Source organism: Eumetopias jubatus, unplaced genomic scaffold (assembly GCF_037043125.1).
Source record: "Eumetopias jubatus isolate StellerSeaLion01/CBP00866 unplaced genomic scaffold, mEumJub1_p1.0 scaffold_9, whole genome shotgun sequence".
Taxonomy (NCBI): domain Eukaryota; kingdom Metazoa; phylum Chordata; class Mammalia; order Carnivora; family Otariidae; genus Eumetopias; species Eumetopias jubatus.
In genome coordinates, this window is record NW_028274815.1 from 31,113,530 (window position 1) to 31,140,547 (window position 27,018).

The 27,018-nt window shown below is 47.6% G+C and overlaps 1 protein-coding gene across 3 annotated transcripts; it reads right to left on the reverse strand.

Moving 5' to 3' along the window:
* Positions 1-471: 471 nt before the first annotated feature.
* Positions 472-24,692, reverse strand: CDC42EP3 (CDC42 effector protein 3). Of its 3 annotated transcripts, none has more exons than XM_088026397.1 (2): positions 24,205-24,692; positions 472-2,501 (listed from the first exon to the last, which is right to left on the reverse strand). In XM_088026397.1, exon 2 carries the CDS (start codon positions 2,260-2,262, stop codon positions 1,498-1,500), a length of 765 nt encoding a protein of 254 aa, XP_087882523.1. In that variant the 5' UTR covers positions 2,263-2,501; positions 24,205-24,692; the 3' UTR covers positions 472-1,497. The 3 variants fall into 3 exon arrangements, with proteins under 3 accessions (XP_087882523.1, XP_027972930.1, XP_027972931.1); XM_028117129.2 differs by lacking the exon at positions 24,205-24,692 and adding an exon at positions 23,202-23,470; XM_028117130.2 differs by lacking the exon at positions 24,205-24,692 and adding an exon at positions 18,993-19,198.
* Between the last annotated feature and the right edge of the window lie 2,326 nt (positions 24,693-27,018).

A 27,018-nucleotide genomic window follows, 5' to 3' on the forward strand; every position in this document is an offset into this window, starting at 1 on the left:
CTGTGTACATTTCCTCTTCCTGTTTCCTTAACTGATGTCCTCAGGCATCTCTCCATGGCAGCGGCGGGCGGCGGGGGTGGGTATTTTCTACTGCCTTCTTTTTAGCCTCCTTCATCTGGTTTATATGGCACCTGTAGCCAGGAAACATCTGTCTAACAGGGACGGGATTGGGGTTACAAGAGTTTGCTACAGAGTGTATTAGAGTGAGGTTCTTCACAGAAATGAGTTTTGAGAGGCTGGCATCAGTGTTGACTTAAAAATTCTGATCTCACACGTTCATTTTTCCTAACACTGAAGGGTCCTGTTTCTGGAATCTCAAACCTTTGGGCAAAACTCAAAATTGCAGAGTGGATGGAAATCACCTCTTATTTTAAAGGCTCACATACACTTTAGAGAAGCAATTTTTCTAGCCCTGAACTTAAGGAAAATATTATTCTCTTACACTTTTGTTTATTACTATAAACAAGCAACTTCATTTTAACATTTACTCTTTATTGTGTCGCATGAAGTACCTATGTAATGCAAGTTATGTACTGTACTAAAATACCTATATTTCCAAATAACATTATATGGTGTAGCCCACAGTCTCTGCAGAAGCATCATGAGTAACCTGTGCCCTTATATTTAACAATCCATTGTTGGGTGCTCTGAAAAGTATGCTAACAGATGAAGAAAAAGAAATAAAGCTAAGTATGAATACACTTTTCCAAACATACACATACGCAGCTTACAATGGAACCCCAATGGAGACAAGTCAAATGACAACATCTGATGTAGTATCTATAAAATGTAGACTCTGCAATAAAAAGCCAAAGGCACATAAAAATATATTTTAACTTTAAAAATAACTTAGTTACAGTAATACTTTGCTTGTGTCTTACCAACATGTAGCTGACGGTCAAAATTGCGCGATATAGATATAATATATAGGGATATATAAGAGCTATGAGAAAATCCCCCAAACCCATAGAGTTGTTCAAATGTGAGAACAGAGAACAGTTTTAACACTGAAGAATTTGCTATGATGAGCCCAAATAACGTAATATAGAAAAGAGTCTAGAAAAAAAGGCTTAGGTGTTAAATAAATTTTGACTTCTTGCTCAGAAAATGCTGGAGTATTGTCAAGTTCTTTAACGTGACTTGAGCAGCCCTTCGTAGCTAGTGCCAATCCTGGCCGAGCCAGAGTTCTTACGTTTCTGGAAATAAAAAATGTGAGCTGAACATCAGCAATACCCGCCGAAAATGGGTTCTGAATGACTCACTTCCTTTCTGCCAGGACGTTTTTTGTTTTTGTTTTTGTTTTTGTTTTTTGCCTTTCTGTTTTTGCAAACAGGGCATAATAGGTACAAAAAATATTTCGTAGGAACATTATCTTAGAAAACCCATCACACAAACTGCACACATAGCCAGTGAAGCTCTTCTCTTCGACTGTGGTTTAGTTTAGTTTTTATTTTTTGATACCTTTTCCCCCCAAAGGCCAAGAGTCGGCGGTGTCCGTTACTTATTTTTATCCATGACATTCAGCACCTCATCCAAAAAGGAGGGCCCCAGATCGAGCTGTAGGGAGAGGAGGGAACCTGTGAGGTCGGAGAGGGACTCCTCCGACTTTGTCTTCTCCTTGACAAGCTGGCATGGGGCGGGATGGTCAAACATGTCCTCAGCCGGCCAGTCGGGGTACTGTTCGGAGAGGCTGGAGGAGTGGCTGTCCCTACCCTGGCTGGACTGCGACGCGGAGCCGCTGGAGCCCCACGAGACGTCTCCCTGGTGGCCCGTCCCGTTCCCCAGCAGACTGCTCTTCTCCGGGGCCTTTTCCTCCACGACCGGCTCACAGCTAAGCCGGGGCAGCTTGGCCGGCCCAAAGGACTCCTGTTTGGAATGAAACGTCACCGGCGACAGCAAGGGCAACATGAGCGCCTGCGACCCTCCGATGGTCGGGAGGGAGATGGCGTTTTTGAGCACGGGGGAGGGCGTGTCCGTGAACACGGAGTCGGAGGTACTGTTGGCCCGCAGGAACTCGCTGTGCCCCGGGAACGGGCCCAGGCGCGCTCTCTCCTGGTTTCCTGGGAGCAGCTCGTAGTTCCCTTGCAAGAACGAGATGTCGCCGAAGACGTCATGCTGGCCTTCTTTGCCGATGTGAATGGTGTGGCGGAAGTCTCCGAGGGGAGGGCTAATCATATCGGGGGACAAAATGTCCCTCAGTTTAAATTTCTTGCCTTTCTTGTTATTGGCAGCTTTTAGGTAAATCGGGGTCTTGGCTGGCATTTTGGAATTGGAGAATGTCTACTTTGAGAAAGGGAAAAGGGCCACTTTCTTCGAAGGTGTTAGGTTTCCGAAAATCCTTTCTGATAGGATCTGTCACATCATTTTTTTTTTCTCAAGTAGCTTCCAGAAGTGGCTGGGAGATGAGCGGGGTTTAAGAGGCCTTCCTGCAGTTACAGCCAAGGAGGGGCGTCCTGGAGAGCCAGGGACATCATCCAACCCCTTCCACGACGAGGAGAAACCTGGAAAGGAAACCAGAGCAGGTTATAGTTGCTGGTCCTTCGGGGTTCACTGGGGCCTGCCTTCTTCACAATAGCCTGTGAAAAGCCAAGCTTGATTTTGTCTTCTCCCTCTATCAAGGAGGATAAAAACTTGAATCTTCGGATAAAAACTTTAATCTTTGGGTCTTTTACTAAGGCTCCACTAATCTTAGTCTTATTTCAGGGGGAGAAAAAAAAAAAAAAGGAAAGAGATTGAAAAACCTCATACCTATGACATCAGCACTTTTTAAACATGGTCATGGACACAATTTTCTGCACATGTCTAAGATTTTAGATTTTTCCTCTATCATAAGAATGGCTGTCAGCACATGACCAGAGTGATTTCAGCTCCTTAGATACAAGTGGATTTGCTTTACAATGTGTTTTCTCTTTTGTCTGGTGTTCACGCTAGCAAGACTGACAGTATTTTGTTGTTGAGTCCCGTGTCTAAATAAAATTAATGCAATACAGTGAATAGTCTTATAAGCAAAGGGACTGGAAATATTTACTAAGTGACAGTGGCTATTTATGCAGCGAACTGCATTCTTACACATGAGAAAACAGGGATTTGGGGGTCAAAAAATTAATCACCCTTTCTCAATCACCTACAGTCAGTAAATAGAAGAGCTGCAGCTGGAATCAGGTTGTGGCACGGAGAACTGGGCCGTCAAGGGTTTCAGGACTTGAGTCCTTCTGAGATGGAAGCAAAATAACAAAACTGCTTCTTTTCACAGAAAAAAAAAAACAAAACAGCGTGATCATCTATAACAGGCTGGGTCTTCACTTGGGAATACTTTTGGAATATTTACTGGTAAAGCACATATCCTCTCTCTGGGGTGGGCGGAACCCCAAGGAAACCTCCATGATAGGGCTCCTGGTGTTAATGCCTTTGTGGGCACAACCTGGGACTTGCTTCTAACCTACAGAATATGGCAAAGGGGATGGGACATCCCCCTGGGTAGGTTGTATTATGAAACAGTCCATCTTAGCAGACTGAGAAAGACTCCCTTCACTGGCCTTGGGAAGGTAAGCTGCTGTGCTGAGGGAGGGCTGACGGAGATAAATTCTGCCAACAACCTGTGGGAACTGAAAGTGGATTTTCCCCCCAGTTGAGCCTCTGATGACACTGCAGCCCTGACAGCTGGCTCACTGCCTGATGAGACCCTGGAGCGAAGCCCTGCCTGAACTCCTAACCCACAGAAACTGTGGGGCAATCTCTAGGGGGTGGTGTAAGCCACCGAGCTTGTGGTCATGTGTTACCAGCATGGAAAACTCACACACCCTCCTCACATGTGCTACTTAACACAATCAGAAGTGCTAAGCTAGGAGGTGTGGGGCTCCAGGTTCTCATCCTACAGAGGAGAAACTCTTCGTCTCTTAAAAATAATCCTCTAACTCTTCAGTCACACCGGCTGACATGGGGAAGTTAAAACCTTTCCCATAGCGGGAATTCCTGAAATGCCTCGGCTAAGACCTCTCTCATCAGGCTCTCCTCCCATCGGCAGCAGAGCAAATAGATAAATATATCAATCAATACTCAAAGGGCTGAGTCGGGTGGTGGCTTGAAGGGAGAGCCAGTCACATTCGCTTTGTAGCAGCCAGAGGCCGTCTGTGTCTGCTGCGTACTTCTTTCCTTTTGGCGAGAATTTTAAATCCATTTCCCCGAAGCGGGTGGAAAGAACTGTGCCCTGGCACCTGCTGGCAAGGTACCAATTAGCTCTGTTTGGGAACTGGCTTGTACCCAGGCTCGACAAGGTGGAGAACGATGAGCTGGAGAGGCCCACCATGCCCTGGCTTTGTGTGTGGGGAGGAGGCCCAGGCAGTGCGCAAGGCGGACTGTATCCGGAGTTCACTAACCTAGCCGTCACCTGGGACCACACACTTGCCATCTTTCTTTTCTATTTAGTCCTGATCTTGGCTCCAAAAGCTCCCCGAGGTGTTCTGCTGTAGCCACACAAAGGTGCCCCGAGCTTCTGCTTCCCACTTGAGGTTAGGATCCCAAGGAAACACCGTGTTACTAACAAGAGGTGCTTGATACCAAAGAAGGGGACATGCGTGTGTAAGAAGCCAGTCTGGTGGGTCCAGATGTTCTCTCAATGTTCACTCGAATTTGAGTCTGGTGGCAGTCACAGATGTTACAAATCCAAAGCCTTGGATCCCAACATCAGAACCTCCTGGTAACTGTCTAACAGCCCGGGGCCCCTGCCACCTGGGGTAGCTGGCCTTGCCTTCCTGCGCCTCTGGGCACAGCATGGTGGATGACAACCTGCAGGGACCACCGGGGAGCCCAAAGAAGGTGGGAGGCAGCCCGAGGGACAGGTGCCCACCGGAGTGGTGTCCTCAGCACACACGGCCAGGACAACAGCTGCCGGGGAAAGATACAGTGTGTCCACCATAACCCAGGGGCAAGTGAGGGCTGCCCGTGGTCAGCTGGTGGAGTCAGGGTTATGCAAGGCCAGAACCCGAGGCAGAGCACTTCAAACTATGCAGAAAAATACCATGTAGATGCAGCCAGCAAACAGTTCCCTGCCCTGCTGATGGCATCCCGCACCATCGCCCTGCACTTGAACAAGGACTGGGTGAGCTGGGGAGAAGGGAGAGGAAACACTTGTGCCTGGAAGGCTGGGCGGGGGGGGGGGGGGAACGCCCAGCCCTCCTTCCCTCCCCGCCTGGCCACAGCCTTGACCATGACCACGGCCACTGCCATGGGCACTGCAAGCCCTTCGCCAGAGGCTGGCTCGGCCTGGTCGAAGCTGGGTTTTATGTCAGCGGCACGGACACAAAGGTGGGAAGGAAGCGACAAAAAGTAAGGAAAGGCTTGGTGAGTGAAGGCCACAAGGGCTACAGGCAGAGACTGGAGTGGGAGAAGAGAGAAGATCCTGTAAAAGGCGTTTTTCTTTCTATAAATGTTTATATAGTGTTTACTGCCTGACAGGGATGTAGGCTTCTAGGACTTTGCAAACAATAATTTGTACTGAATTTCTACTATGTCCCCATTCTATGGGCTCCCAAATACACTGGGAAAAAAATTTTTTTTTAAGAATTTGGGACAAAAATGTCAGTTTTACAACTTCAGATGGGTTGCTATTTGCAATGAAATGCTGGGGAAATGGAACTCCGACCCCATCCCTCTCTCTTATCTGTCCTTCTCCAGCTCAGGGGCAACCATGCTTGATCCCACAGATCACAATCTATTAAGGAGGATGTCTTACACTGGCTGCTTCCTCCCCTCCTTTTTGGATATTCTGGGCTCCCAGGCTTATCAGCCGATGGACATCAATGCCTCCCTTTCCCTTCCTGGCCTGACTATTCTTTCCACATCTCCTCTGCCTCCGCTAATACAGAAACCTAACACACAATTTCTTCAGCGGAAACAAAGTGGCTGGTCCTGGGGAGGGTATGCGCACACTCCTGGGAACCACCAACACTGAGAGCCTCTCTGTGTTCTGGGCCCTGTTCCAACCTACCAGCTCATGCACAAGAACCCACGAGGCTGCTACTGTTAAAAGCCCCATTTTACAAATGACACACTGAGGTACAGACCATGAGTCTTGGGTCTCTTTGCCAAGGCTACGTGGCTATAAGGCTCTAAGCCAAGTGGCCAGGCTCCAGAGAAGAAGGTCCCGACACTGAATAAACACACTTGCTGGGAGTTCATAGTCAGCTCCCCAGTTAGGAAGGGGGTGCACCCCAAAGCCTGTTCAAGATACAAATGTGTGATAACACACTGGGCTGATAAGTGCAGACCCCCATGGTGGGAGCCCCAAGAGATCCCACCTGGGTGGCAGGTGGTTTGGCAGTATCTATCAAAACTGCAAATCCCATGCCTTCAACACCAGAATTCTACTTACAGAGATTTATCCACTTACATAATACATGTACAAGATTATCAATCCCGGGACTTACACCAGTCTGGAGTTGGAAACAACCTAACTGTCCACTGACAGAGGAGAGGACTGGTTAGATTGAATTAAGGTGCATCCAGTACAAATGAGTATTATACAGGTCTTAAAAAGGATGAAGCAGTTCTTTGTGTGCTGATACAGAAAGAGCTCAAAGATATCCATCTTTGAAAGAAGAACAGGTGCCGAAGTACATAGACACACTTGTCTCGGCTTGCATCTCTGTAAAATCTCTCTGGAAGCATTCACAGGAAACTAATAATGGTGCCGCCCACAGGGAGGAGTGGATGGAATACGACAGAGGAGGGCGGGCGAGAAACTTCTCACTGTACATCTTTTTATGATTTGGGGTTTTTGAACCATGTGAATGAATTAGCAATTAGCTATTAAAAAAAAAAAATGTGCTGCTTAGGGCTCAGGCTGCACCTTGGAGAGAATTTTAAATATAGGTCCCGAAAAGCCTACTGAATCTGACTTACTGGATCATAATGCAAACAATTCCGTGGCAGTTGTGTTCAAAAGGCCAAATCTAGGGTGGCAGCTTGTGTGTGGGTAAGACCTCACGAGGGGGCTGCCCTTGTCTCACTGAAGCGTGGCCAAGGGATGATCACCCCTTGCTGCAGGGACCAGGCATTCACGCTTAAGAGGGAGCATCAGGGTTATTTGGCAGAATGGAAAAGCCCTCACGAGAGAAGGGTTTTTAGTCAGAAAGCAAGGAGAAAAGGCAAGAGGCAAGAGGCCTAAGGACGCAGCAAGGGTCCACATGGAAGAGGCGCTGGGGCTGGGCATACAGCTCCTGTCCGGATGGCAGCTAGTGACACACACAATGCTCTACGATGGGATGGTTCTAAATGCCCAACACGAAATCCCGTCTCTGCTCACCGTTTTCAGAAAAGGAGACCTGGGCTCCGCAGCTGACCGACGCGGCAGTAGGCAGAGCAAGGATGAATCCCAGTGGGGCAGCCTGGGTCAGGCTGTCGCCTGAGCGGCTTTGCCCTCTGCCCAGGAGGTGGGCCCGCCTGCTGTAGGGTGGGGTGGGGGACGGGGAGGAGGGGCTTACGGGCCAGATGTGAACTACTCCACCAGAACTGGTGAGCAGGCCCTCCGGGTGTTCCACAGGCCAAACGAAGAGAACCGTTAGCCTTTTTCTCTCAGGCAAGACTCTACCAACCATCGTGACCACGTGGTACGGATGCTGCCCGCCCACACTTGGGGGGCTCTCTGGGCTCTCCAGCTTTCTTGTATTGCCCTCATTCCTGTACTCCCACTGTCTTTCTCAAATCCAAAGACAGAAAGTCAGAGAGAAGGCAGGAAGGCACGAAAGAAACAGAGGAAAACAGAAAGAAATCTTCCTATGTGTAGCCCTTTCTCAAAAACCCTCCCCTTGACCCTGAAATCTGAACTCTCCATGATTGCTAATCCCTCTCTCGGCATTCTTGGATCACTATTTGCTCTTCTTTCCCCCTTTGATGACACTTGAGATAATATTCATCTCGTAAATTAGATCCCTTAGAAAACAAAGGTCCCAGTGCCTGGGCACTGGAACAGGACAGATTTGCCAACAAAAGGGGTCAACTCCCCGGGCAGTGGCTTGTCACCCTCTCTCAAGGTGAGAGAGAACGTCCGGCAGATGTGGGGGCATGGAGTCCAGCTGCAAATGCACAGGCCCCCGCTTACAGGAATTTATGAGACATCCAGGGGTTCCAGGATACAAAAGGTCTCGAGGGAAGTTTAAAGTCATGGTTTTGTTAAGAATGGCAGTGTTGGAGTGTCCTTCTGGCCTTAGGCTAGCCATTCCATTTTCTGGTGACTGAATAAAGTGTAAGTGACAGTGTTAATAAGAGAAATCATCACAGCAGGGATAATTCAATGAACAAAAGAAAGAAAACCCCAAAGCGGCCCTTTGATTCATTTCCTTACCATCCGTTTGGTAAACAGAATGATGCCAAAAAGACCAAAGCAGGGCAGTGGCCAGGAGGTGGGGGGAAACAGGGTTCGTTAAGAAGTGACACACGAAAAAATCAGTTCCTGAATCACTTAAGAGTTGACTGGACTGGCAACTCCTCTGAAAAGAACAAAGAGGTTTAGATTTTTAAAATCACATTTATTTTAAGAAAGGAATGTTTGGTTGGTCCACTAATTATTTTTAGAGTAATTCTTAGTGGAGAGAGAGAGGGTAAAAAAGTTCTTGCAGCCTACGAAATAGGTTGCAAAGTTAATCTGAAACACACATGTATAAAAACAGGGGCAGGTGGGGGGTGGGGAAACCATCCCGAGGGACCTTCGGGCTTTTTCCTTTCTTCTACTTTCGGGAAGTGACTGTGTGTGGACTTCCCCTTGCTTGCTTCGTTGTCACATCCTTCAAGGACATCCTAGCTTCTGACCACTCTTCACTCTGCCTCCCTTCTTCCTGGCATCAAGACCCAGCACTGCCACACCACCGGGGCCTCAAGCAGAAATATGAAACGGGTCCTCCTTCAAGTCTGAACCATCAGTCCCAGGGACAGATGATGACCCAGTTAAGAACCTCTCCACCCCCAAACATCTTCAGGGTATTTCTCTCTGCCACCAACAAGAAGATGCTACTGTGATAAGGCCCGGAAAACTGTATTTGACCCTGGACTCCACACTTTATTGATTTTTAAAATTATCTATTTATTTTAGAGAAAAGAGTGAGAGAGAGCAGGGGGGAGGCCCAAAGGGAAAGGGAGAGAGGGTCCCAAGCAGACTCTGAGCTAAGTGCAGAGCCCAGCGCGGGCTGGATCTCATGACCCTGAGATCACGATCTGAGCTGAAACCAAGAGCTGGACGCTCAGCAAACTGAGCCACCCACGTGCCCCTGGACTCCACACTTTAGAAGGGATAAAGAATACCTGAAACATGTTCCTATATGTTCTAAGGAGTCCAACAGGGAGACAAAGAACTTGGTCGTGACATGTGAGAAGCTGAAGGAGGGGAGCAGCTGAAAGGAAACTCAGACGGAGGGGAAAACAAATCTTTAGGAATCTGAAGGATTCATTCAACTGTAATAGAAAAGGGATTAACTTGTTCTCTGAGGCCCTAGGATTATTGGGCAGAAGATACAAGGACCTAGATTTTGGCTTCTCATTTGAAGCCAGGTTTCTCAAAGATGGAGTGGGTGGCTGTGGGATGTGTGATCAAGGTCTGGGGACATCACAGGGAGCAGCCCTGATCCCAGGCCTCCTCGGTGGTGCGTGGCGGGTGCCTGCTCATTCTCAGGATACTATCACTGCCAACTTCCTCATGGCCTCCTGTCACATTTGCCTGTCAAAACGCTCACAGACTTTACCTAGAAGACTGTCCATTTGAAGATGGCCGTGTTTTTACTAATATAGGGATGACAAGCCAACCTCCTGGATCAGAAACACTGAAACATTACCACAGTGTGGGCACCCATGCCAGTCCTTCTGCACACCTCTGTAGGAAGGCTTCTCTGAATCAAAAAATTTGAAAGTCATGGAAAAAAAAAAATCAGTGTTAGAAGCTTCACATTGATCTTCAATCAAAATATAAGACAGAAAAAAAAAAAATGTAACCAGAGGAACACCCAATAAACAGCATCCTGAAGGGATGCTTTTCATATTTTTAGTCTATTTACTCCACCCAGGAGAAGATAAGAAGATGCCATTTCTATTTTTAGATTCTTATCCCGTCCCATATCATCCAAGCTGAGGATGACACAGCTACACGCCGAAGACAGTGAAACTCCCCGAGCTCCACCCCCAGCGGCTCAGCTTTCATGCAAATGAACTTACAGCCAGACTGAGCAAACTCTATTTTATGGACCCACTCAGAAAAGTCTGATACATCTCACCTTCACTTATTTATAAACGGACTTCTCGTTTATGATTCAGCAACAGCTTGTATTTATTTTTCTTTTACGACCTGCTTTATAGAAACCCACAAAATACCATATGGGAGACTCACTGCTAATTCATGTATACGCCTCACATTTATGGTATCTAATTGTACTAGTTGAAAGATTTTTTAGAAGCAAAACTGGAAGACGGCACCTCCACCTCGAAAGTCTGCACTTCTGAAGACGGGCCATTACACACCCTTCCTATTAAAATCGGTTACTGGGGAGGACTCAATATGGACATTGATCCTCGGGTGTTGTAGTAAGGCAGGAGGAGAACAGGTTCTCTCAAAATGCCTGGCTCACTTGTCACAACTAGTTTCGTATGGGGGCACGGTCTCAGGGCTGGGAGGACCAGGGCAGTTTGGCAGATGTGAATCAAATGACGCCATTACTGTGAACTACTCACGTGCTTCCATAACTAATGGATCCCACCTCATCTGCGAAGCTGCAACGACATTATCAATATGGAAAGAGAATTTGGCCCCCAAGTTTAGGCCCCTTGATTACTCTATTTCTCTAATAGGGTGAAAGGACACATAATGGGATTTTCCACGTTATTCTCCCAACCTACTCCAGCCCTTGATAATCATTCATTCTCAGTGGATGGGCTGAAATATGGCTTCTCCACCTCATACCAGCACTGGGATATTTGGAAGCCAGCAGTGGCCATTCCATCCTCCCCCCACTTTCAAGGCAGGCTCCCCTGTGTTATTTGTATAGAAATATCTGTACACAAATGTTTGTTCAAGAAATGAATGAATGTCCCCTCAGACCAGGTTGAGAGCTCGTCTATGGACACAAACTGGATCTTCTCTTTTTGCCTCCCGCTACACAAAGCACGCAGTGAACACCAAGTCAAGAAGTTTTTAAATCCATAACCCCTGCTACCCCTTCCATCATGAGGGATGAGTTGGTTTGCTCCCAAGTGCCATCCCCCAGTCCAAGTCTATAGGGGCTCCTCAAGGAAGTGGCAAATTTGAAATGCCTGTTTCTCTAAGGAATTTACACTTGTGAATATGAATGGCTAACATGTGAGTGTTTGCTATGGGCCAGGTGGGTATTGGAACACACCTCTTAGGAAGCAATCTTAGATTATGCCCGTATCTCAGGTAAATCAGCCAAAGCCATGGAAGAGCTGAGATTTCAGCCACCGCTGGACTCCAGTCCGTGCTCTTAATTGTTGCTGGTTGGCTAACGTGACAACTCGCATGCAAGTGAGTTTAGAATGGAATGGCCACTGCAGGTTACCTGCCTCGAGGTCTGACAGGACAAAGAAGAAATGATACACTATGATCTCAACATCAGTGAGAGGCAGAGATAGTAACTGCACCTTGTCAGGAACCAAGAATGAATAAAATGGTCCTAGACACCAGCCAAAAGAATTTTGTCAAAAAGAATCTCAAAAGGAATTTGACTTGATGTAAAAGAAAAGCCAAAAGATTAAAATTTTGCAGTAATGAAAGCCCCCTGAGGCTCGAGGAGAAAAACAAACATCCTGTTCTAGAAAACAGCATTCAGCCCCGTTAATTCTTTTCCCAGAGGAAGCACGTGCACCGGGCCTCGCACAACCACCACACGGCTTTCACAGGGGACAATGGCTCCCTTCCCTCACTGGGGACACTTCACTTCCCCCGCAACTTTCTGAAACTAAGAACCCTGTGTTCCTTATGTGGAATGTCCTCCCACTTTCTTACCATCAACCCTACTCATAACATCCCCCAAGATCCGCTTTAGTCACTTCCTTCCCAGAGAAAATTCTCTTACTCACCTCACGTAATCCAGGCTCAGTACTGCACCGGCGAAGGCTTTCTGAGGACTCCTAGCGAGCCTATTATTTGTTTTTGTTTTTTTTTTTTCTGGTTTTGTGATTTTATGTCCGGTATCTCCAGGTAGGTGCTAAGCTCAGTAAGAATGAGGTAGGCAAAGGTGTTATGAGTAAGAGCTACTATTGATAAAAATCTCCTCTTTATGATGGATTCCCAACAGAGCCTCCTTCTGGGCAATGAACACCCGAGGCCCTCAAATATTATTGAATAAACCCTTTTAGTTTTCCCTCTGTCCATCCCTTAGGCCCTGAGTCTGCAAATTATAGTCAGTGGGCCAAACCCAGACCTTGGCCTGTTTGTGTAAATAAAGTTTTATTAGAACACAAGTATGCCCATTCATTTATAGGTTGTCTATAGCCCCCACCCAGGCGACATTTGGCAATGTCCAGAGATATTTTTGATTCTCACGACCGGGAGTGGTGGTGCTACTGGCATTTAGTGGGTGGGGCCGGGGAGATGCTCAACATTCTACAGTGCACAGGACAACCCCCCCCCCCAAGCAAAGAATTATCTGGCTCCAGTTCTCAGTAGTGCTGGGGTTGGGAAACCCTGTCAGAGATGCTTTTACAAGACAAGGTCCGAGTTGGGTAGTTATGGACGGGCTACGTGGCCCTTTAGGTCTGAAATATGAACTGACTCTTTACGGAAAAAGTCTGAGCCCCCGCCTTAGATACGGCATTTCCACAGGGTTGGATGGTCGTTGTCCATCCCCCAACCCTTAACAGTCCCCCTACAATCACAACCCTGCCCGGGGCTTCAACTATCCCCTCTAGTGATAACTTCCAAATCAGTGTGTCTTTAGCCCTACACGTAATTTTAGTCTCGAGTTAACTACTCAAGGTAGCTCTGCAGACCACGGCCAGTCGATGACAAGATGAGGAAAGAAATCAAAAGTGAGCTACTAGAAACTCTTCTGACATTGCTGTAACCATCAAGGACAGGACTGGTGGATCTTTCTCCCTGGATAGGCTACTGACCAGTTTGGGAGCTGGGTGTGGGCCCAAGGCACTCGTGGTGCACACAGTATCAGTACACAGTGGATTGGAAATTGTAAAACAAACACAAAGAAAACACTGCTCCTTCACAGACAGCATTGGACTTTTCTCCCCTGGTCTTTTTAGACGTCACCTGGCTCCCCGCCGGGCACTGCCTATTCAACTTGTGCCATCTTTCCTCCTGCCTCCCTAGCACAAGCCTCCTGTACTCTCCTCCTGGTAAACGGTAGGAAGTCACCCAAATCCCAAACCCAGCTGTCATCCCCAACTTCTTCCCTGCCTCATTCTCCACATCAAGGCCCAGTGCTGTCTCCCCTCGTCAACCCCAAGGCCTCAGCCTTTTCTAGGCCTCAAGATGGCTCTCTTGCATAAGGGCATTTGCCACCCCATGGGTCTCCCTGCCTCCGACCTTGTCTCCTTGCGTGAGCCAGCTACAATGCCCAAGTGACCCTGTCACTCTCGGGCTTCAGTGGCTGGCCCACCTTTACAGCCTGGACATAAAACAACTCGTGTGAGGCCCACTTTAGCAGTCAGGGTCCTGCCCACCCCCGCAGCTAATATTGCTGGCCGGCTGCCCCAGGGCCTCTTACACAGAGCTGCTACGGTACCTTGTTTATACCTCAAACCCACCAGCTATGACACCTGCTGCAGTCATTACTGGGTCTCCCACTAGGCTGCCTTCTTCTGGGGAGAGACAACTAGATTTAATTCATAGTTGGCACTGGACATGTTTGCTGAATGAACAAATTGAGAAAGTTTGAAAGAGACTGCCTTGACTTTCTTCCCTGCCCGTCCTGTTGAAAATGCAAGATGGAGTCTTTCTAGGACTCCTACAGAAAAAAAATAAAATAAAATCATTTAACAACGGAGCTGTGGCCTCTTGTGGCAAAGGCTTTCTTTCCTTTTTCCGTCTGTAAGACATTTTAACCTTTCTCTATCCATGCAGAGTAAGAGTCTCACAGCCTACCAATGCAAGTCCCAGTAATTCTCTAAGCTCTTACAGATCTTTGGCATTAAGGCAGAGAATATTTGTCATCGTGCTATTTGAAAGGGAAAGGGCTTCTATCCTTGACTGCAATATGCAAATAGCATCTCAGAGAGACAGGCAAGACTCAAGAATAAATTGACAATACATGCCCCTGAATGCAGACTCGCTAGTTACATTTAAGTCAGTCTTTTAAAGAATGAGGCCCTGGAGAAACAATGAGCTTGCCCTCCTGACCTTTCCTCTCAAAAGGAAACAGGTTAAGGGGAAATTTGGATTATTTGGCCCAAGACGTACAAAGAAACCTCAAGAAACTCTAATGGACATTCTCCAGAAAAGGGTTGCTTTGAATAGCAATGTGGGACTAGCACAGAGCAGGTACTTGAGAAAAACACCTACCGAATGAACGAACATACTGGCAAACACAACAACAGGAGACCGAGCCGTGGTTCTAGGCCTTAGCGGAGAAGACACCTGGGCTAAAACTTGGAGCTTGACTTGCAAGCTCCTTGTAGAACTCCAGACGCACGTGGGTGCCAGTTGCCTTCTGCCTAAATGGAGATTATTACCCCAAACCTGCTTCTCTTAAAGGGGCTTATAAAAGCTGAGTGCTGTGCAGACACCAAGCATCATCTTTACACCAAATGAAAAACCAGAACACTACTAGATTCAATATGAAGGAGGGGAGGCATTCTCTTAATAAAATAACAACTTTCATTTTCTCCTTACATGTTGTCTGCAGCAGTCATCGATAAAATGGTTTATGTCCACCCTGTGAACAATCTCCACAACTGGAAGGAATTCCCACCTCCAGCTTGCTCAGAGGATAATTCCTTACTCTGACAAGGGGCTAACTTCCCCCTTGAATGTACAAGCATCCTTCCTCTCCATGTCCAAACCTCTCAGCCTTAAGAACAAATGGGACTTCTTGGAGTTGGGCAGATTACTATCAACCGCTACTGGTCAGATAAAGAAAAATGTAAGAGCTTCCAGTTATTTTCTTTAAATATCTGATAAGCTGTCAAGTGGGAGGGAATCTGTATGGTCCCAAGGACAGAACTAGGCATGTGATGAAAGTTCATGGCGAGGCCAGGTGGGGCTGTCTTTGAGGAAGAAGTCTGAAACAACTTGAGAGTTAATCAGCTTGAAGAAAGGGAGAGGCTTTCCCCGTTTCGTCTGAGTTCCCAAGTCAGGATCCCAGAGGGGAGGCAGAGACAAGCATTCCTGCCTGGGGAAGTTAGGGGAGATCTCCTCTAGGCCACGCTAACTTAAAGGAGCAGTCCCTGGCAAGTGCATGCAAGCTCCAGACACGCAGAGAGGATATAATCATAGATTTGTGTGGAAGATTTATCTATCCTTAGTATTACAAAGTACTTTATGACGGTGGTTCTTCATACCGCGTTCCCTGGAACGCTCGGAGCTAAAGGCAGGCACCCCTGGGCCACTGGTGGAGGGAAGGGAGACTGAGAAAAGTAGGGCCAACTTCCCTACCCGTTCCTTCCTCCTCTTTCACTAAAAAAATTCTAAAATCTGTTAATAGACTGGGTTTACATTAAGATTGTCTTTCTTTGCTTTGGCTAAAAAAAAAAAAAAAAAAAAAAAAAAAAAAAGCTTGAAAGAGAACGGGGCCAAGGGGGAGGACTCGTTTTCTGTCACTCAACTCTTAGGGCCTTAGTGTTATCTTGTCACAATGAGAGAGGAGGGCCGAAATAAGGACCCTCCATCTGTGAAATGTTAGGGTCTGTGATTCTACGTCTGCAGAAACATCTAGTTTCCGGGGAATTTTAAGGAAAAAATAGAGTATTTTTTAATGAAGTTAAGTTTCCTTAAAATCCTTATCTAAGTACCCTTAGAATCAAAATACTGGCTACCAGCTTATAAAATGTTCATCATCTTTTCCCACCCTTCCTGGTACCAAATCAAGGGTACAAAGCAATGCCGGTAATTTTCTCTGGGAGCCTCAGTTTGCTCATCCGCAGAGTGGGGATACTAACAATGTCTTCTTAGGAGGAGACAACACACGTCAAGTGCTTGACAAAGTTCTGTTACGCAATGAGCTGACAAATCAGTGGGAAGAGAGTTTACTATTACTAATTATTCCAAGAAGCCAGAGCTGCATAAGGAACAAGACAGGCCAGAAGTTCATTGTTGGGATCTTTCTCCAACCTGATTTCTTTTGCACCTTGGGATCTGGCCACGTGCATAAACTGATTGTTTTAAATTGTGTGAAAACCCCCAACATGTTCTGGTTCCAAGCATAATTCCTCTTTCTAAGAAAAAACTGGAATTGGGAAGAAGTCACGGTTTCCCCCTCACAACGTCCCAGGGGCATGTCGGCAGCTCTCCACCCCACCTGTACCACAGGGGAGCCCACAGCTGGACAGAACAAAACACACTCATCAACAGAAACTTATATTAAACTTACATGAAGCCAAAAAAAAAAATCAACATTATCGTGGAAGACGTTTCACTCTGAAGCCATCTGAGGGCAGGAAAAACACTTGGCAGTTTGGTGCTGTGATAGACACACGGTGGGCCATGTGGCTTCAGCTGATGGACTCAGTGAGAGGTCACCTGCCTTCATCCAGCCCCTGGCTAGTCACTCACATCCACCAACAGCTACCTAACCGAGAATTAAGTTCTGGGGCTGGCTTGTTCCTCGGAGCACCTTGCGTGATCCTTACCACCAGAACCAAAGGACCAGAGATGCCTCCCTTTGAACGTGCGGGTTCTGTCGCCTGGGAAAGAGTAACGTTACTAGGGCGATATTTGAGTAAGCTGCTAAGTGAACGTGACTTCTGGCCTGACAACACTGAGAAGACCGTGCCAGAGGCAGAATCACGTCACAGGCTAGGACTAGACTGTCTGTTTTTCCATTAGGTTCTGTTGTAAAAAAAAAAAAAAAAAAAAAAGATGAAAGCGGATATAAACTAGGTTCAGTCCCTACTTCCAAGGAGCCAGCAGTCTAGCTAGGTAGCCACAAGGGTCAATAAATGATCATTTAAATGCAGTAAGTGTGGGGCGCCTGGGGGGCTCAGTCGTTAGGCATCTGCCTTGGGCTCAGGTCAATGATCCCAGGGTCCTTGGATCGAGCCCCGCATCGGGCTCCCTGCTCAGGGGAGAGCCTGCTTCTCCCTCTCTCACTCCCCCTGCTTGTGTTCCCTCTCTCGCTGTGTCTCTCTCTGTCAAATAAATAAAATCTTTTAAAAATAAATAAATAAATAAATGCAGTAAGTGTTACAATACAAAGTATAAGACACTGTGGAATGCCTCAGATACAAGGGGGAGAAAGTCATAGAACGACAGCAGTCTAGAGCCAGAAAAGAGCCTGGAAAGTGTCTATCTGCTTCCTCTGTGCCCCCATCCCTCCCCTTCCACGGCTTCACAGATGAGGGGGCAGAGCCTACCCACAGAAGGGCCAGCGTTTGCCTTGTGACACAGAGGGCCAGTCGAGCCTCATCTCCTGCTGTGTTAAAATCAATGTTATGTCTGAACTGACCCTTGGGGAAAAAAAAAAAAGGTAAAAAAAACTTAAAAAAATAAATAAAAAGGGAAAGAAATCAAATACATTCTAGAATGGCAAAGCCACATTAAACCAAAAATGCCTTGTTTAAAAAATGTGTGTAGCCTAAATGATTATGAATTTGAACAGGTCTTTTTCAACTACACACATGGTGATTTATCACTGGCAATGATGTGTCCACAAATATGACCTTCGAGTTGTCACCAGAACATGACAGATTCCCAAGTGTGTAAGCTGTCTAAACAGAGGCCTAGCTTTGAAGTTCTCTGCCTTGCACGCGGGCTCAGGCGGCCTCGCTGCAGATCCGGGTTTTCCATTATTATTAGTAAGAGAGCTATGCTGATACATGTCACTGCTCCGGGCTCATTGGACTCTATAGCTAGAGGTGATCTAGCGCCAAACACCTCACTGAAGAGATGAGAAAAAGACCCTGAGGTCCATTACACCTGGATCAGAGCTAAGACCAGACCCTGTTGCCTCACGTCCGGTACCTCTGTGATTGTTTCCATCAGGCTTGCATTAATTTGATCAAAAAGCAGAATGACAGGTGTGCTCACACCTTCTGGTGTGTCCTTGTGGCTGGTCCTCTATAAAGTCCTTGGGTTCCTTCAGCTCCGCAGGGCAGACTGCAGTGTGTGGCTTCTGCCTCTGGCTCACTGGCTCCCAGCGTGTGTTTCCTGCCAGACTAGCTCTGTCAGCGGCCCTGTGGGCTAATGATTTGAGACCCTGGACACTGTCTCCCTGTGGCGATTCACTGAACACAGTGACCTATTAAACGTTCTGACAAGTCCTGCAGAAAGGGACCTTAAGCAAGCTAGTTTCCCAAAGAGTCCCTGCCTGATGCTATTCGGAGCTCAGCATCCCAGTGAGGTGGTGCTGTCCTAGCTAACTGCAGACGTGTTATCACTGCAACACGGTTTAACAAAGAACCGAAGGCTAGAAAGTAAGTAATGACTTTTTCAAACACGCAAACAAAACCCAAATCACTGAAAATCAGGCTCTTTTAATTTCACATTTGAGACTCGAGGATTCTATTAATCCATGGCTTGGGCGAGCAACAAGGAGTCAACAAATACTAATTTGGAACTCACCAGCTTCCAAATTCATCAGTTTGCTTGGCTCTTCAGAAACAAGAGAACTTTTAATAAAATATCAATATCATGATTCATATTATAAAACTGTGGTCTCACTTTAAAAATGGCTTTTCCACCAGAGGTACTGGCGAACTCAGCCCATCATCATGAGATACTGGTGAACCTGGCACTGAAGAAATGTATCAAGGCCAAGGAAGGCATTTTTTTTTTTTTTAAAGGAAAGAAACATACCCAACCATTGCTGTAAAACTATTTGGCTACTTACATTATTTATCCTGGTTTGTGGGGTGCTGTTTCCTTTGTAACCTTTAGAAGGGTGGGGCAGGAGAAGGGCAGATTCCAAACGGAGGCCGACAGCTGGAAGACTACTGCTCCTGGTTTTGAGGCAACCTGAGTTATTTCGAGCCATTCTTTCTAGAACCCCTCCTCAGGTCTGAGCAGCCTCCCCCAGCTAATCATAATCCCACAAATCCAAGGCACGGAGGCCAGGCCAGCCCCCCGTGGGTTATCCAGGGCACCTCTGGTAGGTTTCCCAGGCCCCCTCCCTCTATCTGTCACACCAGACACTTATCTGGCAGGGCCCGGGGCATATGTAGAACTTGGAACTGTTAATGAGGCCCAACTTCCGCCAAGGACAGAACCTTCCTGCCCAGCTTACTGGTGGCTCCTGGTCCTGAAGCAGCGTCATTAAGAAACACGTATTAAATGTCCACTGGATGCCAGGGAATTGAAGGGCCAGGCACTATGGGTGTGGGCACTGGCCTGAAGGAGGTGACCACCCAGACTGGTTATGGGACACTGTAACCCCTGGCTTCTCAGAACTTCAACACAAGGATGCGGTCCACCCTAAGCTCCACTTCATCCTGAGCTCGTTCCTGGATGTTTCGGGCTTTTTTTTTGGTCCCCCCCTCTTCTTTTCCAAGTCCTACATTTTCATGTAGCACATCTCTTCATTGCTGGTATAAACTAAACGCTCAGGTTAACTCTAGCAGTTTGATGCTGGATCCACTGCAGAAGACAGTTGCCATACCTCTGAGACTAAACTATCTTCAAAAATGCAATCACTCACGTGGTATTCCCCAAGGCTGGCAGTTACTGCCATCTTCCTTTGAATATAGAGTACTACGAAATGAGTTCTCTGCCAGAAGCCAAAAACCCTCACCAGAGTCAGATTTAATAGCCTCCCTCCCCCAGGGGTGGGGGTGTGGTATTTAGTACAAGGTCAACTAGGCCTGAATTCAAACCTGATTCTGTTACTCAGCTGTGTGACCTTGGCCAAGTTACTAAACCTTTCTGAGGCTGTGTTCTCATCTGGAAAATAAGAACAATACTATCTACCTCAAAGAGTAGTTATGGATATTAAACAAGAGAGCCAGTATTAAGCACCTAGGAAAAAAGATAAAAGCAACAATGAAAGCATCAACCTTTTCTTGTGCTTACTCAGGACTGGGCACTGTTCTAAGTGCATTACTTTTTTTTTTTTTTAACTCATTTCATTCTGAGTTCATATTATTATCCCTATTTTATAACTGCTAAGCTGAGGTATGCAGGCTAAGTAATTTGCTCAAAGTCACACAGGTATTAAGTGCCAGAGTTAGGCTATGAGCCCAGGGCAGCCTGACTCCAGAGAGGCTTCTTAACCTTACGGTTTTTTTCCCCATCTCCCTACCCTAAAGAGGTGCTGACATTCATTCAGGATTAGCCACTCCTGCGTGCCAATTAAATTCCATATGCATATTTAGATTTGTTCCTTTTAGTGTAATTTTGGGCAAGTATAGAACAGGTCTGTTCTCAGCTTCCACATCTGTAAAATGGGGATAGTAACAGTTTTTCCTTCACAGCATGATTGCTAGAAATAAATGAGTTAAATCGAGGTAAAGGGCTGAGAAGATTGCTTGGCATTCAGGACAGGCTCCATGTAGGAAGTACATTTATCATCCAAAGTCCTGAACAGCGTGATGCATTAGCGGAATTCTTGGGCTTCAGTCCTTGGTAAAGGAGATTTTGTACCTGGCTGAATTTACTAGTTTCAAATGACTACCCTTATTCTCTGGCAAACATACTGCATTTAAAAATAGACTGAAGTTCTTATTCAATCAGTGAATAATCGGGTCCACAGGATTTCTGGTTAGAAAGAATTAGGCCAGGCCAAAATGAAATTAGACCAAAAATAAGAATTTTAATAGTTACAAAGAAAACATCAGAGCAGTCTTTTTGGAGGGTCTCTTCAGGTTATGAATTGTACTTTACCCACTGGATAAATGTAATGGCTACTGGGCAGAGAGCTTGGGAAAAATTTATGGCCTGGTAAAAATTTTGGGGTGATACAGGTTAAAGCAACTTTATCCCGACTGCTGTCGAATACCATGAATTCTAGAAGCAAAAAAGGGCAGCTTTTGTGAGCATGTTGGACGTAAAACACCACACTAAAGGGAAAGCTGGACAGCAGATAGACAAACCAGCTCAATCTGAGCACGTCTGTGATAATTTTTAGGGCTTTGTATTTACTCTTCTTGCACATTTACATTTACAATGAAAAGCAAAAAAAAAAAAAAAAAGTGCAACACTCATTCCTTTAGCTGTCTTTACGTGTTACGTTCAGATAGAAAACAGAATTTCCCCACTCAGATTTGGAGGGAAGGGGGAGCTCATCTGATTTCATGTCTGTAGCTGCTGCCATAGCCACAACACCATGTTCCAATCATGGAATTCATAATGTAAATCTCTTGCAGATGATACCACTGGAAAACAGAAACTGCCATGGATCCAGAAACACTTCCAAATTTCTGTGAAGTTCTTATCTGCGAGCCCAGAAGCTGGTACTCAAGGGTTGTGTTCAGTGAGTGAGGCCCATTGGGAAATCGACATTCTTTGGGGGACTTAATGAAGAACTTTCCACCATTCCTGGACTATACAAATATGCGTGATCCCTGATTCCACAAGTGCCAATGCTGAACATGTCATAACTGCCCCAACTTACCGCCTAAGCATTTAAATCTATTCTGAAAAGGGTTTGTGTCACACACATAGGGTCTAGCTGACTCTTAACTGCCAATCAATACATACAAATTACAGGTGGTATCAAAGAGAAGACCTCTAGAACTGTCCAGAAAAAAAGAGAAGCTGCAGTTTCTTGGTTGTTAGATTCAAGATCCTTTCTAAGTTAGAACATTATAGGAGTCTTTTAAATCGCCTTCGAGATACCCCTGCGGCATGATCACAGCTTCATGTGGAGCCTTTTGTCTCCCTGTGATGTGAAGGGAAGTCTCCAAGACTGGCTTTGCTATTCAAATACGGACATCTGCTGCACTCCTAATTTCTTGTTCTTTCTAAAAGGCAGCACCCGAAGAAACTCTTGAATATTGTGAGGCCTAAAAGTTGGGGGTGGGGAGGAAATCTTTGTCTCCCTAACACATTCATCCATTCCCTCCCCCTTCCCAGACACATAAGCAGCGACTCCCCCAAATACACCAGGGCTGGAAAGATTCATGTTGCAATACCCTCCTGACATTCCTATTCCCGCCCTCATTTTAATTCACTCACTTTTTTTTTTTTTTTTTAAACAAAATGTAATTACTTGACTGTCAGCCTGGGCTGCACTCTGGGGCTTTTACTCTTTTCAACACAGCTGCGCTCCGGGCTTTGATGCTGCTGTCCACGCAGCTTGTCCCAGCCACAGCCTGGCTCTCGGTAATTCAACATTCAAGTGCATATTTATTTTTAAACTGACCTCTCCTAGACTGTACAGTATAAAGGAGGTCCTGCCAAAAAATATGCTACTTTCTATTTATAAGATGAAACACATGCCTCCCGAAGTCGAGAGGGGGATGGAGTACAATAATTCATAACAAAAAAATGACTGGCCAGATCCATTCGTCCTCACGTGTCTGATACTTGTCTGTGTCAAGGCAGTTTTAAGAAGAAAAAAAATCTTGAAAACGCTTCAGCTGTTCAGAAACCACCGTCCAAAAAAAAAAAAAAAATTATAAACTGCCAGATCTGCAGGTTGGAGCTCCTGCCACAATGCCCCCTGTCAAGGGAGGAGAGGGCACCCGGCGGACACTGCCACGGCAGATGTGCACGGCGCACCCAGGTGCGGTCCTGGTGCCAACCCACGACGGGAGGGGAGCGGTAGCCATGTGAGGTTTGTTCTCAGATGGAAAAATGCAATTCGCGCCCAGAATGGCTGTCAATAGCTCAGAGGGTGCAGCGTAGCCGTGCAGCCCCACCCTGAAAAGTGGTGGGCACAAATGGTGGAGCTCTGCGTCCCGGTCATGCCACCCGAACCCCTCCCGGTTTGCTTTATGGTCCCCTTTGGTCCTTTGGACACCAGCTGGGAAGGCGATGCTCTCGGTATCCCCGCTCCCTGAGCGTTCTAAGCCTAGTACCCGGCGCACGCCGGAAGCGGCCACGACCGCGGATCGGAGAGACTCACAGGCAAAGAGGAAGGAGCCCTGGGCAGGCAGCAACTCACCAGCCACCCCGACGCTCCCAGCCGCTGCCCGAGGGCGGGACGCCCCGCACGGACGCCTCCCGAGGGCACACGCAGTCCCGGCCCGTTACCCGCAGATCCAGCCGGCTCGGCCCGCGCGGCACCTCACAGCACTATCCACTCCGAGTCGGCGTGAAGGCGCCCGAGGCCGCGGGTCTCCAGGCTCGGCCAGCTCTGCAGCCCCGCCGCTGGGCTCCCAGCCCGCTCCGGCCACCGTCGGCAGGGAAGGTGCGAACCCGACTGAGCGCGCGGCGACGGGACGCAGAGCCTGAACCTGTGAAGGGCGGGGCTGCTCGGGGCGGGGCCGGCGGCGCAGGGGGCGGGCCGGGGCGGGCCCGAGGGCGCGCGCGGCCCCGAAGACCCACCCCGCCGCGGTACCTGCGCCCCGGCCCCGCAGAGCGGGCGGGGGTCAGCCGCTACAGCGCCTGCGGGCCCTCGGAGTACAATGGGCACCCATTGTTACCGCCCTGGCGCCACCCTTAGGGATGCTGCTTCGCTCCGAGCAGTTAGCGTTCAGCTCTCTCGGCACACAGAGGTTGCGGGAGACGCTCGGTTCAAAGAGGGACACCGGGGTGCTAGCGCCCGGGTGCCCGAGGACAAAGGGACTCCACCCGCACCCTGGACACCTGCACGAAAAATCGCGCCCACCTCTCCTGGTCTCCACAAGCCGACCTAGCCCGGCGAGGCTCGGGCGTCTTGGGCGGGTGACTCTCGAGGAAGCGGGGCCACCTCACCGCGCCGACCCTGCCCGGCCCCGGGTCCCCCGGCTACTCTCGGCCCCAGCTCGGGGGGAAAGGTCGTGTTTTGTCAGTTTCCAGCTCGCTCCCTTTGGAGCTGCTGCCAAAACCCGGAGAGTGGATTTGGCGCACTGGAGGCGCCTGGGGCTGGGGGCTGAGCGAGTGGGCGCGCGAACAGCCGACGCTGCAGGTTTTTCCAGCCCAGGGGGAGGTGTTTCCTCTCCCGCGGGGTCCCTACAGAGACTTGCCTGAAGCTGGGGCCGGCGGGTGGCGTCTGTCCCCGACGCGCGACGAGTCGCAAGTGGCGCAGCTGCCAGTCTGGGAGCCTAAAATTCCGCCCTTGGAGGCACCTGCGCCCGCCGGTCATTCCGGCGACCGCCGCGGCACGCCCCGCCCCTCCGCCCGAAGGCCCAGCTTGGACCTGGTTAATTAATTTTCTTAATCCGTCTCAGTCTCTTCCTTCTCGAGTCCTCCTCCTGGGTTAATGAGTAGGCGACAGGAAAGGGCGGCGTTTTCCGGCTGCGAGGTCCCAGGCCGCAGGGTCGGCCCGGGGAGGCGGCTGGAACCCAGTCGGGGGGAGTCTGGCGCTCCGGGCCTGGCCCGGACCCTGGGACTCTCGGGTTGGACGGAAATCCTGGCACAAAGCAGATACCCTGCAGAGGACCTTGACTTTCCGAGCGCCGTCAGTGTCAGGTCCTCATCGCGACGGCCCCCGAGTCTGAAACCTTAGAGGATGCACAATAAGCCGGGTTGTAAGCCACGGCTGACGTTAAGGTGAAGTGAAAAGGAAAAAGGAAGCGCACACAACCGCCCTGGAGAGCAGAAGACTTGGGTGGAGTGGTAAAACCCTCAAAGAAAATAATAGTTGGCAGGTCAAATGGCCGTCAGGCTGGAAGTCAAATACAAAACTCAGCTGAAGAGATGTTAGAAGTCTGACCAGCAAAACAGTCCAGCAAGATAAGAGACCCAGCATTGTTTCTTTTCTTCAAATGACAACGGCTCCAAAGTTTCCTTTGGCAGATACCTGGGTTTTATTCCAGATTCCTCAGAGTTTTACTTGGGGTTCATATTTCAAAATATATGTTCCATTTGGCACGAATGTATATATTTTATGTATGGATTTATTGAAAAATATTAAATGTTACTGGCCTACTTAGATAAAGGGATTTTTATAAATATTTATGCATAGCTTTCATTGCATGTGGTATTTTTATAAGTACAAATAATATGTGTATATATTTATTAAATACCACATGAAAAATTCCTTTTGCACACACAAAGACATTCTTTACACATATGTCTTACGTGTAAATTTTTTTTTCATTTGCTCTAGTTAGCTGCCATTAAAAACACTTTTTTTTTCCACATTAAGTAACTTTTATAGCTTGTGGAAATACAGAGTGGCAGGTTGTTTGGGGTAGCTGTTTTATTCCAAAACCCCATTTTCACTTTTCTACACCATTCCTCACCTTCTAGAAACTTTCCATCTCTGCCCTTTGTAAGACTTCACTTCTGGGCTCAAGACAGTTTATCCCGAACCTGCCCCTTCTAGGGCTGGTGGTGCTGATTTGATGTATCCTGATCTCTTTGAGGTTCTACATTATCTGTACTGGCCATCTTCTTGCTACTGAACATCCTCCGTGAGGGTGAGCGCCCTCATGGAGACAGTGAATTACCCTTCCAAATGAGTACATTTCATGTACTAACTGAAGGCTTTTAGGCTTGGTGGATTTTTACTTCATTTACGGGGAGAGAAAAGATTTGCCTGAGGAAGAGTTTAGGGGTTCTGGGATTCAGCTCTGAATTACAGAAAAGTTTAGCCTTTAACACTTGGGGGTAACCTTAGAAGCCTAAGTGAGACTAAAAAAGTGGACATAGAGGAAATGTTCTAATCAGGCTCAGTTAATGCACTCATGTCTGTAGAGCAGGCATCTGGCAGGCGGCCTGATGGTGGGTCTTTTTCTATTAGTCCCAACTGTGGGTCAAGAGCCAAGAAGTATGAGTGGTCCCCTTGCTGTCCAGAAACCTGCAGTCTACTTACGGGGCAGAGCAACATGCCAGTGTATGCAAGCAAGTGCTGGCTGGAATTATTCTAGCTTTTTGCCACCCAGTGTGGCCGTGGGACCGTGGGACCAGCAGCACCAAGCCTCATGCCAGGGCTACTGAATGGCAGTCTTCATCTTAATGAACCGTCAATGGTTCGTGTGCACATCTGATGTTTGAGAAGTACTGGGCAAGAGTGGTGGTTCTCAATCTTTTTAAATCAGAGATTCATTTTAAAATCTCATGGAATTGAGGAATACCCTTGTCAGAGAAACACACCCAGAGAACTACCCGCCAACGCTTAAGCCTTCAACTTCCTAGCTGCCCTGAACACCAGTCTACGGGTGGTGAGGAAGTCCCCAGTAAAAGCCTCCAGTTGCAGAACCAGAAGAACCACTCTCACCGTCAGACCCAGCATCCCCAGGAAGAGGAGCATCCTTCCAGGAGGCAGAGCTTAAATTATGCTTTGGAATAGGGGAGAAATTAAATAGGGAGAGGAATCAAGAAGGGCATTTCAGGCAAGAGATATGCAGCGATAAGTGGGCCCAGGAGATAAAACACCCAGCATCCATTTGTACATTCAGTAAGGTGAAACTTAATGAGGAGATTGCCATTCGGTAGCGGGCTCGCCTTGTAATTGATTATCATTGTCTGAAGCTCCAGAATATGAAACTGGGCTCGGTGGCCCTTTCCCTTCAGGGACACCAGGAACCCTACGACATATGGTTTTCTCTCAGACCTCATTTCCGATTACAAGCCATCCCTCCCATTCACTCCACATGGCCTTCAGGCTTTTCCAGGAAGTCCAGTGGTGCCTGGGGCACTCCCATCTGCTCAGACACTTCTTCCCCAGATAACCAAATGATCCATTAAGGTCTTTATTCAAATGAGACTTCAGGGGAGAGGCTTTTTCTCTAAAATAGCGGCCCCACCCACATTCCCATCCTGGGCTTAAAGCAAGAATTATTTCTTCATTACCTGATATTACATTATATTTACTTATAGATTCATTTATGGCC

Excerpts from the sequence above, each read along its gene's own strand:
- CDC42EP3 (XM_088026397.1), bottom strand. The coding sequence starts at position 2,262 with ATGCCAGCCAAGACCCCGATTTACCTAAAAGCTGCCAATAACAAGAAA.